At 36.2% G+C, this 14,774-nt stretch overlaps 1 protein-coding gene across 2 annotated transcripts in view; it reads right to left on the bottom strand.

Annotated features, from left to right (window-relative positions):
• Positions 1-14,774, bottom strand: part of hrg (poly(A) polymerase hiiragi) — a 374,011-nt gene that overhangs the window by 137,164 nt on the left and 222,073 nt on the right. For both annotated transcript variants that reach the window (XM_090407503.1, XM_090407502.1), the window contains exon 11: positions 5,268-5,388. In XM_090407503.1, the coding sequence (XP_090263629.1) occupies positions 5,268-5,388 (121 nt within the window). The remainder of the gene's footprint in view (positions 1-5,267; positions 5,389-14,774) is intronic.

Below are 14,774 nucleotides of genomic sequence, written 5' to 3'. Positions count from 1 at the left end.
AATGGCAATGAAATGGAGTTAGCTGAGGAATTAGATAAGTACCAGATCGACATAATAGGGGTGACTGAAACAAAAAAGACAAAAACTGGCGAGATCTTTTTGAGCAATAAATACAAAATCTTATATTCAGGCAATGACAACCAAGGAAAAGAAGCAGTAGCCATAGTATTCAACACAAAATACGAGGCTAATCTTCTTGAATAGCAGGCAGTCTCAAGCAGAGTGATGTGGAGACAAATATCAGAACAGGGAATTGGACAATGAGAATTTTTTGTGCCTATGGTCCCACAGAAGGTTCTACTAAGGTAGAAGTGGAGGATTTTTTTTGAGGCTTTAGAGAAAGCAATTGACACAATGAAAAAGGAAAAATTGGTCCTTGTTGGGGTTCTAAATAGCAGATTAGGAAATGATTGTCAAACATACAAAAATATTTTCAGAAATACAGACAAAAATATTATCATATCGAGAGAGGTTTAAGATCCCTCCCCGCCAATGTAGCTGACAAAATACGGATGGAAACTGCCTGTTTACTAAATTCAACCAAAAAATTAAGCAGCAACCTAAAGAAAACGGATAAACTAGCCCTCAAATCCCTAAAAAATAACCGTGACATTATTATCACTAAAGCCGATAAAGGGAACGCCACTGTTGTTTTAAATCGGACAACCTACATTGAAAACATTAACCATTTGGTATCGGACCACAACACCTACCAAATGGTAAATTACAACCCCACGCAACGTAACAAAAAGAAAATTACTGAACTACTTAAATCAGTTAGCACGTGGCCGAAAGAAACAATCGAAAAATTAATACCGCAGTATGCCCACACGCCCAGAATTTATGGCCTGCCAAAAGTACACAAAACAGACACACCATTACGTCCAATTGTGGAAGGAATTGACAGTCCGAATTACTGCTTAGCCAAAAAATTAGCGGCCACACTCAAGGAATTGGTTGGTCATTCCCCTTCCTACATAAAAAATACATAACAATTCATAAACAAAATTAAAAATATTACACTCAATGACCAAGATCTATTAGTCAGCTTTGACATAACTTCCCTTTTCACCAATGTCCCAATCAATGATACTATCCTACTCTTACAAAACATATTTCCACACGACATCACGGCCCTCTTTGCCCACGTACTCCGCTCCGGATACTTCGTGTGACAAAACAATTTTTACCTTCAAAAAGAGGGTACCGCCATGGGCTCTGCACTCTCCCTCCCAATAGCGAACTTTTACATGGAAGATTTTGAGCAACGAGCTCTAGAATCGGAGTGTCTAAAGCCCAAAATTTGGCTCAGATACGTCGACGATATTTTCGCCATTTGGCCCCACGGTCGCGAAGCACTAGATACATTCCTTAGCCACCTGAACAAACAACACAAACGCATCCAATTCACCATTGAAATTGAAAAACAACAACTCTCTTCCGTTCCTAGACACACTTGTCACACGTCTTCCTTCAGGCTGTCTCTCCGTCTCAGTTTACCGAAAACCTACACACACAGGCCAGTACATACACAAAACTTCTTATCACCACCCAACACAAAAACTAGGGGTCATAAGCACCCTTAAACACAGAGCTCAAACCATTTGTTCAAATGAACAAGCTCTTAACCATGAATATGAGACCATCAAACATACCTTTATAAAAAATCGATACAATATAAAAACTATTCACAAGATCGTCCACAAAGATACCACTAATAACAAAAAAATTTCAAAAATGCTATTGCTATACCATGTGTTAGAGGCATTTCCGAAAATATAGACAGAACGCTACACAAATACAACATCAAAACCACCTTTAAACCCCCGACAAAATTAAGACACCTACTCAGTTCTTCCAAGGATCCCCTGCCACACTTAGCCCACCCAGGGGTTTACAAAATAGATTGCACATGTAACATACCATACATAGGGGAAACAGGGTGAACCATCCCAATCAGAAAGGATGAACACAAACGTCACAAACCGGCCTTTCTGACCACGCACTCCAAACATACCACAGAATTGACTCGAAAGGTACCAAGTCGTCCCTACACCACACCAAAACCTGGTTCGAGCGGAAATTCAAGGAAGCTTGTGAAATGCTCAAACATGATCTGAATCTGAATAAAATTGATGGTCTAACAATTCCAAGAATGTGGAGGGCCCATCTACAACCCATCTACTAATAACAAAAAAGATTTCAAAAATGCTATTGCTATACCATGTGTTAGAGGCATTTCCGAAAATATAGACAGAACGCTACACAAATACAACATCAAAACCACCTTTAAACCCCCGACAAAATTAAGACACCTACTCAGTTCTTCCAAGGATCCCCTGCCACACTTAGCCCACCCAGGGGTTTACAAAATAGATTGCACATGTAACATACCATACATAGGGGAAACAGGGTGAACCATCCCAATCAGAAAGGATGAACACAAACCGGCCTTTCTGACCACGCACTCCAAACATACCACAGAATTGACTCGAAAGGTACCAAGTCGTCCCTACACCACACCAAAACCTGGTTCGAGCGGAAATTCAAGGAAGCTTGTGAAATGCTCAAACATGATCTGAATCTGAATAAAATTGATGGTCAAACAATTCCAAGAATGTGGAGGGCCCATCTACAACCTTCACAGCAACCACGAAGAAAAATTTCAATACAAGACCTAGTGAAGTGTTTTTTTCCCCTTGAACATTCAGTAGCAACCTGTACTGTACAAATCCAAAAGATAATCGTAATATAACTGTATAATTCCAGAAGAATCCTAGTACGTGAGGACTTTAGCAGAGTTTATTGTAGTTTTTATTTTTATTTATTTAATTTTATATATATATATATTTTTTTTTCCACTAGAGGGCAGGCTAAGAAAAAAGATTAGTTAACAACGTAGATGTAATTTACTTGTATAGAGTGCAACAACATGTAGCTTGTTCTTATACTTCTGAATGTATCCTTATGAAGATGACCTCAATACAGGGGTCGAAACGTAAAGTTATTATTTTATTATTAATCAGTAAAATGATCTTTTCAACACGTGTTTTGTGTCCCTAATTTAACAAATATGAATATTTTCAGAAAATTTGGAGAAAAGAGCAAAGCTAATAATAATGGCAAATACCTGTTGGATTTCTCCTCAGGACATAGACTAGTTATTACTGATACTACGTTCCAACATAAAAATGTGCACAAATATACATGGAGAGAAGAGACAGGAATAAGAAAAGTCTCATTGACTATGTTACCAGTTATATATTTGATTTAATCCTTTATCCAAGTGTAAGCAAACAAAGTTTGCACCTGAAGTATTTTCAGGACTGGGGCAACTCTTGGTAAAGTTGGCATAAGTTGTAATCACCTGCCTTAGTATTCCATAATGCAAAGCACATATCCTTGAGGACATGTATAATGCTATGCAGTAAGGGAAGGGTCACTACCCAAACCGGTTTCAAACTTTATTGAGGTCTCATCAGTGGAAGTCAGATCCAGAGGTAGTAATACTGCTTGGGATTTCTGCTCAGGACATGGACTGGTTATACCATGTTACAACATAATCTTACAACATAAAATCGTTAACAAATTCACATGGAGAAAAGAGAAGAGGCAAGGAATAAGAAAAGTCTCATTGACTATGTTATTGTTGATAGTGATGTTTTCTCCCTGGTACAGAACACCAGAGTGTACAGAGGATTTGAAATTGGAAGTGATCACTATTTAGTCTTGAGCAGGATAAAATTGAATTTCATATTGAAAAGAATAACATGTAAGAAAGTTTTAAAGCGAATAAAGTTGAGCAGCTCTCAGATGTGAACTGTAGACTAAAATACACAAATATTATTGAACAAAAAATGAAAGAGTTTGAGAACAGCAACCAAACCTTGGAGATTCAGTGGCAAACCTTGAAGAAAACACTGATTGATTCAGACAGAGAGGCGTGTGGTGAGGTTATCTGCAAAGTTAGAAAAATCAGAACTATATGGTGGACACAGGAAGTTAAAGAGGCAGTGAAGGAAAAGAAGAAAGGATATCAAAAGTTACTGGCAAACAAGTCAGCTTGTGCTCTTAGAGAATACAGAGATAAATTTAAGAAAGCTAAACACTGTGTAAAACTAGCTAAACAAAAGTCATGGAAAGATTATGGCAAGAACATAAAAAATAAATATAAGATGGCAAAATATTCTGGAGATTGTTGAAGAATCTTAGAAATGGAGGAAAGAGTGCTGTAAAGTTAGAGATGATAAACCTGCGAAAACGGGTGAAAAAAGATAACCTTGAAGTATAGAGAAATAACTTCGAAAAATTGCAAAATGAAACAAGCAGTGATAGCACAGTGGTAAAAAAACACTAAACAGGCAGGAATACATATCCATACTTGAAGTAGAAAAAGCCATCAATGGCTTGAAATGTGGAAAGGCAGCAGGAGTAGATGATATTCGACCAGAAATGCTGAAGTTTGGTGGTATGATTTTTAGTGAAGATGGTAAATTAAATATGGAAATAGACAACAGAATCAACAAAGCTGGTATGGTAGGAAGTCAACTGAATAAATTCATATGGAATAAGAGAGAAATTAGTAGGAACACTAAATTAGCTATATACAAGACAGTGTTCAAACCAGTTTTAACTTATAGATCTGAGAGCAGGGTCAGAAGTAAAACACTTGACCAAAGACTAGAGACGTGAACAGATGGCATCAATGGCAATATCATATTAAAAACGAGGATATTAGGAAAGAACTTGACATTGTCTGCATCCAGGAATGCATTAGCATTGCTAATCTCAGGTGTATGGTCACTTAAACAGAATGGGCGAGGAAAGATTAGCAAAACAAGTGTTCTCTGGCAGGTTGGCAGGAAAACGACCCAGAGGAAGACCAAGATATTGGTGGATTGATATGGTACAAAGTGCCTTAGACGACAGAAATACATGAGATCTGACAATGTTGGAGTCTTGACAAGTAACAGACTGATTTGGAGGAAAATTGTAGATAGGAAGTTAGTAATGATGTAAATTTTTAATGTAATAATACTATCATATCCTGTACACCCCTTGAGGGTACATGGCAAGAATTTGATGATGATCAACTGAAATCTGTTAGCTATATTTACCTATACTATCACAGAATTCTGTACACCCCCCCCCAATGGATTATAGCCAGAATTTTATCACTAATATAACTAAAAATGCTTAGTCAAAAAAATATTTATTAAATTAATCAAGAGATTCCAAGATCAAATATTCCAAAACATGAGACATACCTTGTTTAAATTCTTCCTGCATCACACTTCTTGTTGATAATGAAACATTAAATGTAGAATTTTGATGAGGGTAAGCTGGAGTGATTATTGGCATCAGATGAAATCTGTCAGCCACATTTACCTGTAAAATAATTCAAAAGTAATCTTCAAAATTAATTAAAATAATATTAAAACGTACATTAACTCCATATCCTGTAAGTGACAGAGGACACAATTTCAGATCTATGAAAAATGAAAGTAAACTAACCTCTGATCAAGTATTCAAGTCTAATTTATTATATTAGATGCATCAGAAGCATATTTTTTTGTTCAAAACTTACTGAGACTCAACATTTAACTGTTGAGTCTCAGTAAGTTTTGAACAAAACACACATTTACCAAGAGCAGTACACATAACAAAAATGAAAATAATCAAATAAAGAAAATAACTGACAAACTGAACTTAGTTCACTCCTTATTTCAGATTTGCAACTTTCCATTAGAGTTCCTTTTGTGGCAAAGGCAATAAATTCCATAGAATTTCCATAATGCTCTTTATTGCAAATGCCAGTTTTTAGTAGAAGTAATGACTTACTTATCTATGCATTAGAATACCTGAAGGGTTCACTTTAGGGAGTATGAAAATGGCAAACCCGAGGTAGTACCCGATGCTGGACATGCCTTACTTCATGTAATACACATCTGTTATATTATCTATAGAATGGTCCATCCCATTCTTTCTTTTATTCTTACTCCTGTCCCCCAATGCTATTAGAATATTTGAGGGCTAGGGATGAATCTTTTCTATTTTGCTATTTCATTTCATCTTAAGGTCATTGGGTCTGCCTCACCTAGTAGGTGGAAGTCGAACCCACCTGGCCAACATGGGATGAATTGAGGAACAAAACTTCATAGATATGTGTAAAGTGCCTTTACCACCCTACCACTTTTTTTCTTGCAGTGATTCCATATCAAAATTCTAATATGGTTATGCCTTATAATACATCTCGTGCTGCACAGAATAATCACAGCGTTCAGGGATAAGATAGAAGGTCCTATTCGAGATGCATGCTACAGTCTCTAACAAAAGTCAGTGATATTGTGAATGAGGAATACAGATGGTATAGGATTAATCTTAGAAGGGAATTTTACACAGGCACTTGGAATATTTGGGGTGTACAGATGGGTACACTTGATGTCTGTAAAGAGAGGAAAATTTATAAAATTGAATTATTGTCTGTAAAGAGAGGAAAATTTATAAAATTGACTTCCTGGGAAATACAGTGACCAGATGGAATGGAGGTCACTTCAAAAGACAGGATGATAAGCTAGTTGTTTATTCAGGTTTGGTTTGGTTTAGTTTATTTGGCACAAAAACAACACAGGTCATACTGTGCCATACTAAGGGTTACAAGTATACATAAGCAGTTACAAAAAATTGTAAACAATATGCATGTACAAAAATCAAGTTCCACAGAGTAGCATCTACAGATAAACAGAACTGCTGCAGAGGGCACAGCAACACACAAGATAAGACGTTATTACGGATGTACAAAAATAGTTAACAATACAAGGTAAGAGGTTATTATGGTAGTACAAAAATAGTTAACAATACAAGTTAATACACAAAATGCATGTACACAACACCAAGCCAAGGAATGCAGTATCTACATATACGTAAAATTATAAATGCTTTTACAGCAGTAGAAAAATAGGCAAAAAGGAATTATTATACAATATGCATGGGTGAAAATTAAATTTAGCAATGCAGTATAAACAGAATTAAGCAATAGATATAAATAGAATTACTAGAAGGTACACAAATAGATAAGGCATCCTACAGCAATACATGATTAGTCGAAAAATAAACTAGTAAATAAAGTGCACGTACAAATTTAAGTTAGCAATGCAGTATCTACATATAAACAAATTACTGCAGAGGTTTCAGCAGTACATAAATAGATAACAGTACACGTAAACATATGCATATACAAAACAAGTGAAAACAGTATCTACATGTAGTAAGATTACAACAAATGTTATTATGCTAATACATAAAGAGTCAGAAAGGAATTATTATACAGCAAATATGCATAAAAATTAAGTTTAGCATTGTGGTATTTACATATTAGCAAAATTACAACAGGGCGACACAAATATACAAGATTAAGGTCTATGGTAATACATAATTCGTCAAAATTTAAACTAATGAATAATATATATATGTATAAAAGTTGAGTTAAGTTAAGCAATACAGTATTTATATATAAACAAATTTACAGGCAAATGTGTTTGTACAAATTAATTCTTTCTAAAAAATTAAAAACATCAGGCAATCTGCCTGAGTGTGCTAGCATTTGTCTGAGTGTATATGGCTTGGTTAGATAGGTGAAAATTTCATTCCTCTCTCATGTAAAGTGTTGGCACTCTACTAGAATACAACAAATAGTGAGATGTGTATTGTATTTTTCACATAAAGAAAGGGGTCATCAGCCCTCAGTAAATAAGAATGCATAAGGTGACTGTGACCTATGCAGAGCCTAGCAAGAACAACTTCCTCCCTTGTCTTTGTACACTGACTAAAATGCCAGTGCTTAATTTCGCGTTTAATGTCATATAATTTGTTTGTCAATGTTTTCTGCCATGATGACTCTCACTGAAGAATTAGCTTTGATCTTATAAGCTGTCTGTAGTCTGCATATGGTACTGTCAAACAGTATGTAGAGAAGGTTTGAGCTGATTTAGAAGCTGCATCTGCAGCCTCATTTCGTTTAATTCCGATGTGGCTAAGAATCCAGCAGAACTGAACAATAAGGATTTTCATTTTGTGAAACAGGTGTAGCACCTCAAAGTATACTGGATGTGGATTATACATAGGACAGGAGATAGCCTGTATAGAGCTCAATGAGTCTGCATAAATTATACACTTTTGGTAGCAGTTTTCTTTTATATGCACAAGTGCAAGCTGAATGGCATGTAACTCTGCTGTATAATTACTGCAGTCTGGTGGTCTCTGATTTGAGATAATAATGTCAGGAAACACAGCAGCACAGCCAACAGAAGTATTAGTTCTTGAACCATCAGTATAGATAGGCAAGAAATCAGTGTGTACTGCTCTGTGTGCATTAAACAATTGCAGGTAGATGGATGATGGAGTATAATATTTCTGTAGCTGACAAAGTGAGAGGTTGCAGAATGGTGTGCAAACCTGCCATGGAGGAATGCTGCTGTTATGTTTAGTGTAGGTAATGTTGTCAACATTCATACCAACAGCTTGCACAGTCTCTTTAACACATATACCAAAAGGATGTATAGCAATTTCACATGTGTGGTACTGAGCTTCCCAATGCAGAATAAAGATACTAGTCCATGTAGGATGATCTGGGAGATATTTTATTTTTAGGGCATAATTAAGAGATAACCAATTCTGTCGAAGTGATAGAGCTGGTTCATTTTTTTTCAACATAAAGACTTTGAGTGGGTGATGTGCGAAAGGCACCAGTAGCTATCCATATATCCTGATGGATGAAATCCAACCATCACAGGTTACTCTGTCTTGCAGAACCATAGACTTGAGACCCATAATCCAGTTTTGAATGTATAAGTGCACGATAAAGATGGAGCAATGAAGCTCGATTAGCACCTCACTCAGTAAAGAATAGAGTGCAAAGGAGGTTCAAAGTTCTATTGCATTTTTCTCTTAGTTGACGAATGTGTGCTAGAACTTGGCTTTTGTAGCGACTGTAATAACAGTACGTCACATTCTTAATTCAGAATCTGGGTGATGAGTGCGTTTTTGACTGAAGTGTACACAGACACTTTTTCTGTTGAAAACTTAAACCCATTATTAAGAGCCCACAGAGAGACAATCAATTGCTTGCTGAATTTGTCTTTCAATTACCCTCATGTTACGTGAGTGACAGTAAATTGTGAAGTCATCAACATATAGAGCATTGTCTACTGTGGGAGGAAGCTGTTCAATGATTGAATTAATTTTAATAGCAAAAAAGGGTCACACTTAAGACAGAGCCTTGGGGGAACACATTGTTCTTGATATGGTCAAGATAGTGTACTTCCCACTCTGAATTGTAAAGTTCGCTTGGACAGAAAATTTTTAATAAACACAAGGTGTCCTTCGAGAAGTAGGTTATAGAGGTCTTTTAATATTCAATATCTCCAGGCTGTCATAAGCTTTTTCCATCTCAAAGAAAACTAAAACGAGATGTTCTCGCTTCAGAAATGCATCTCTTATACAAGTTTCTAAATGAACAAAATGGTCTAAAGTTGAACGATGTCTATCTACGGAAACCACATTGTGTACCGAAGAGAAGACTGCTGCTTTCTAAATACCAGAGAAGTCTGGCATTAACCATTTTCTCTAATATTGTACACAGACAGCTGGTCAGAGCAATGGATCGATAATTATTGGCTTGGGTTGGATCTTTTCCTGGTTTTGGGATAGCAATTGACTCATGGCAAGAATTTAGAAACTCTTCCTCTGCAAGTATTCTATTGTATAATAACAGAAGAAGGAGATGGTAGATGTTTTATCATTTTGTAATGGATGTCATCAGGCCCTACTGCACTAGGGTGAGATTGTAGAAGAGCTCTTTTTAGTTCCTCCTTAACAAATGGATGATTGTTGGCTCAAGAATGTTGGTAGAAAAATTAAGCCTTTGTTTCTCTTGCTGCTCTTTCAGTATTGAAAATTCAGGAGGATATGAAGCTATTCCTGAGATTCTAGCAAATGTTTCTCCCAGAGTGTCTGTAATGGCTTTGGGATCAGCAATAACGCTTCCATTATGGTCTAAGGTAGACAAACAATGTGTACTATATTTGCCTTTCATTTTCTGGATTTTATCCCATACAATTTTTGGACTGGACATTTAATTAATTGATGTAGTAAATTGGATCCAGGATTGTTTTTGACTCTGACGTCTCACATTAACATGCTTTGGTTCGAGCATGCTTGAAAGCTATTAAGTTTGATGTGGTAGGATATCTATGAAATATATCCCACGCTCTGTGTTGATCTTTTTTGGCTGTCTGACATTCTGAGTTCCACCAAGGCTTTGAATTGAATGGAAACCGAGATGATGTTTTCAGGACAGAGGCGGTTGCTGCCTGGACAATGCACTCTATTATATACTTTACCACTTCATTGATAGGTGTTTGACTGATAGTATCAGTGTAAAATCTCTTGCAAGAAAGAAAAAAATAATTTGCTATGTTTAAATTTTGCAACTGATTTTCCATAATTTTTATTTCTCTCAGTATTTCCAAATATTTAAAATGTAATGTGAAAATATTATGTGCTGAATATAATGTTATAAGAATTGCTGTAAAAGTGCATATAGACAGACTTAATTGTAAAGCTTGGTAGGGATTAGCCAGATTAGCGATGACAAATATCTGCCAAAAGTAGTGAGGCTAAATGTTGTTAACAAAACAGCAGCATTGACATCATCATACTATAAGCTCATCCCAGAAAAGAAGACCATGAGAACAAAGGAATAAGTATGATATATAAGGAGCCTGTAGCTCTTAGAGCTCCTCCTCCTTTTTTTGGCTCTCCTTTTCTCCAGTCATTGTCAAGGCCTTTCCATGTGGTCGTTGTGCTGTGTTCCTGTGATCGTCGGCACTTCTCCCACAGTTGTCGGCCGTTTCCTTGTATCCAGCAGTATTTCTATAACCGGGCCATTCCCCAGGTCATGCAGGGTCAATAGTGTCCGATCTGAGAACTTACAAAGTTGGCAGTATCTCGCTGAGGCAGGCTCTACAAGACTACTGCCAGCGCAAGTCCTAGCAGCAAGAAGAAATTTTCTAGGATAGGAATGGTCAAATCCTGAGGTGGTTTGCTGTAAAAGTTTTGGGACAGTTCATGCATGGTTAATGTGAGTAAGCAACAGCTTTTGTATCATTGTTAAAGTGTGTATCGAAATTGTGTGCATTGCTTAAGTGTTTGTAAACAGGCGGTTTCTCAATCAAAATGTTGTGGGAGAATAGTACGTTTATATTCATGTTTGGATATTGAATGTGTGTCTAACTGTGAGACGGAATAGTGCTAATAAGGAGTATATGTAGCTAGACAAGATTTAAGTTGCTACACTTAAAGGATGAGTTTATGTCACTTGTGATCACAGTGCACAAATTTTGTATAGCAATGTCACAGGAAATTTCCTTAGAAAGTAACTTAGTGTTAAATACACTGTAAGCTTTATTGCATGAATTTGACATTCTAATGTATGTTAGTTGTGTGGTTTAACTTCTCAGTATTCTTTTAACTTCTCAGTATTTAACTTCTCAGTTTAACTTCTCATGTCCTTTGTTGTTATTGTTTTATCAAAAAAAAATAAATGTTGCGTTTTTGTAATTACCTGGTCCGTTTTCTTTACCCAATGCACTATCGCTAAAAATTAAGTTTCTGAACCTACGAGCATAACAAATAGTCACAACTTGCATTTTATAGAATTAGTATATATGTTTTGTGATTATTTCCTGTTTTTCCCATCCCATCTTTCTAACAATATCCAATCAAATTAGTTGGCACAGTCGAAAATAAAAAATAAATTTCCTAATTTGATTTTGTGCAAGAGTGGGAAGCTGCACACATTAGACTTACTTATACTACAAAGTTTGTCTAATAGCAGGGGGGACAGAACTGGTCACAAAAGGATTAACCTTGAGAGGCTTATGAGTAAAGTAGAGATAGCCTAAATAAAGTGAGTTTGAGATGAATGAATAAAGTAAGGTCAAGTTACGATAAAATAAATGAAGTAAGATATAAAATAAAAATAAAACGTAATATAAAAAATAAATTTTACATCAGCAATAAATTCTTCCATTCTCCCACTGTTCTCTTCAACGTCCCATGTGAACAGTGGAAGGGGAAGAGATTGTAAGATCAATTGCAGAATATGAACAGGCAGGCATATGGAGAAAAGAGCAAAGCTAATAATAATGGCAAATATCTGTTGGATTTCTGCTCAGGACATGAACTGGTTATTACTAACACCATGTATCAACATAAAAATGTGCACAAATTCACAGGGAGAGAAGAGGCAAGGAATAAGAAATGTCTCATTGACTATGTTATTGTTGATAGTGATGTTTTCTCACTGGTGTAGGACACCAGAGTGTACAGAGGATTTGAAATTGGAAGTTATCACTATTTAGTCTCGAGCAGGACAAAATTGAATTTCATATTGAAAAGAATAACATGTAAGAAAGTTTTAAAGCGAATAAAAGTTGAGGCAGCTCCCAGATGTGAACTGTAGACTAAAATACACAAAGAGATTATTGAAGAAAAAATGAAAGAGTTTGAGAACAGGAATCAAACCTTGGAGATTCAGTGGCAAACTCTGAAGAAAACATTGATTGATTCTGCCAGAGAGGCATGTGGTGAGGTTGTCCGCAAGGATAAAAAAATCAGAACTCCATGGTGAACACAGGAAGTTAAAGAGGCAGTGAAGGAAAAGAAGAAAGCATATTAAAAGTTCCTGTCAAATAAGTCAGCTTGTGCTCTTAGAGAATACAGAGACAAATGCAAGAATGCTAAATACTGTGTAAAACTAGCTAAACAGAAGTCATGGGAGGACTTTGGCAAGAATATAGAAAATAAATATCAAGAAGGTGGCAAAATATTCTGGAGGTTGTTGAAGAAGCTTAGGAATGGAGGAAAGAGTGCTGTAAAAGGAGTTAGAGATGATAAAGGTGACATGAAAACGAGAGAAAAAGATATCCTTGAAGTATGGAGTAATTACTTTGAAAAACTGCTAAATGAAACAAGCAGTGGAAGTTTATTTTTCACTAGGTTAGACTATATAAATTTAGTTTAATCCTTTATCCCAGTGAGAGCAAACAAAGTTTGCACCTGAAAATATCTTCAGGACTGAATATAGTGTTGTACTATCTTACCTGGGTAAGTAGTGCAACACCATATAGGTAAAGATGTATATATATAAAGATATATAGGTAAAGATGACCTTGCTACTGCTTCTGCCTGGTATCTCCAACTCTGGGCCTAGCTCTGACTGAAGAGACCTCAATAAAGGTCGAAACTAGTCTGGGTAGTGGCCAATCCCTTAATGCATAACAGTATACATATCCACAAGGAGATGTGTTTTGCATTATGGGAGATACTGGGATAGGAGGGTTGGTACTTGCTCCACCTTTGCTACGAGTTGCCCTGGTGTTGCACTACTTACCCAGGTAAGATAGTACAACACTATATTCAGTCCTGAAGATATTTTCAGGTGCAAACTTTGTTTGCTCTCACTAGGATAAAACTAAATTTATTATGAAACAAGCAGTGATGAGAGCACAGTGGTAAAAAACACTGACCAGGCATGCAGGCAGGAATACATATCCATACTTGAAGTAGAAAAAGCCATCAAAGGCTTGAAATGTGGAAAAGCAGCAGGAGTAGATGATATTCGACCAGAAATGCTGAATTATGGTGGTATAAGAGTCTTACAGTGGCTGCACTGCATAGTTCAGAAAGCCTGGACAGAGGGATGAATTCCCGATGATTGGAATAAAGCTCTCATAGTACTCATATATAAAAAGGGAAATAAAACTGAATGTGAGAATTACAGAGGTATTTCCCTACTGAGTGTTCCTGGCAAGATCTATGCAAGTATACTTGAGAAACGGTTGAGAAGAATTGTGGAAGAAAAGCTTGGTGAAGAACAAGCTGGATTCAGGCCAAAAGAGGCAGTCAGGATCAGATCTTCACTTTACGACAAATAGTCGAGAAAGCATGGGAATATAACAAAGATCTGAATATTTAAGTTTTGTCGATTTGAAAAAAGCATATGACAAGGTGCGAAGAGAGAAGCTATTCAATACGCTGCAGTTATATGGTGTCAATGGGGTATTGTATCAAGCAATACTTAGTCCTTATTTCAGTTGTAAGTCAGCAGTTAGAATTGAAGGAAGTACAGGAAGATGGTTTAATGTTAAATCTGGCATGAGACAAGGATATACATTATCCCCTCTGTTATTTATTATCCATATGGATCACATTATGAAGGAAAGTGGTATTAAACATGATATCAAAATTGGAGATGTTAATGTCAGCTCTTTGCTTTATGCGGATGATGTTATACTTCTAAATAAATCCGCTACAATTCTGCAAGATTCCCAGACTAAATTGAATAGCTGTTGTAATAGATATGGTATGAAGATCAGCAATAAAAAGACAAAGACAATGAAAATAGGCAGAATCATTGAAAATGTCAACTGTGTTGTGAATGGAGAACCTGTGGAACAAGTAAAACATTTCAACTACTTAGGAACGATTTTTACTGAAGATGGTAAATTAAATATAGAAATAGACAACAGAATCAGCAAAGCTGGTATGTTGGGAAGTCAATTGAATAAATTCATATGGAATAAGAGAGAAATTAGTCAGAACACTAAATTAGCTGTATACAAGACAGTGTTCAAACCAGTTTTAACTTATAGATCTGAGAGCTGGGTCAGAAGTAAAACACTTGACCAAAGTCTAGAGACTGCAGATATGAG

This window comes from Typopeltis vanoorti, chromosome 17, assembly GCF_054136105.1.
Source record: "Typopeltis vanoorti isolate ZY-2024b chromosome 17, IOZ_Tvanoo_1.0, whole genome shotgun sequence".
Lineage (NCBI taxonomy): Eukaryota > Metazoa > Arthropoda > Arachnida > Uropygi > Thelyphonidae > Typopeltis > Typopeltis vanoorti.
The sequence above is the reverse complement of the archived record's forward strand: the minus strand, read 5'-3'. Positions and strand labels throughout refer to the sequence as shown.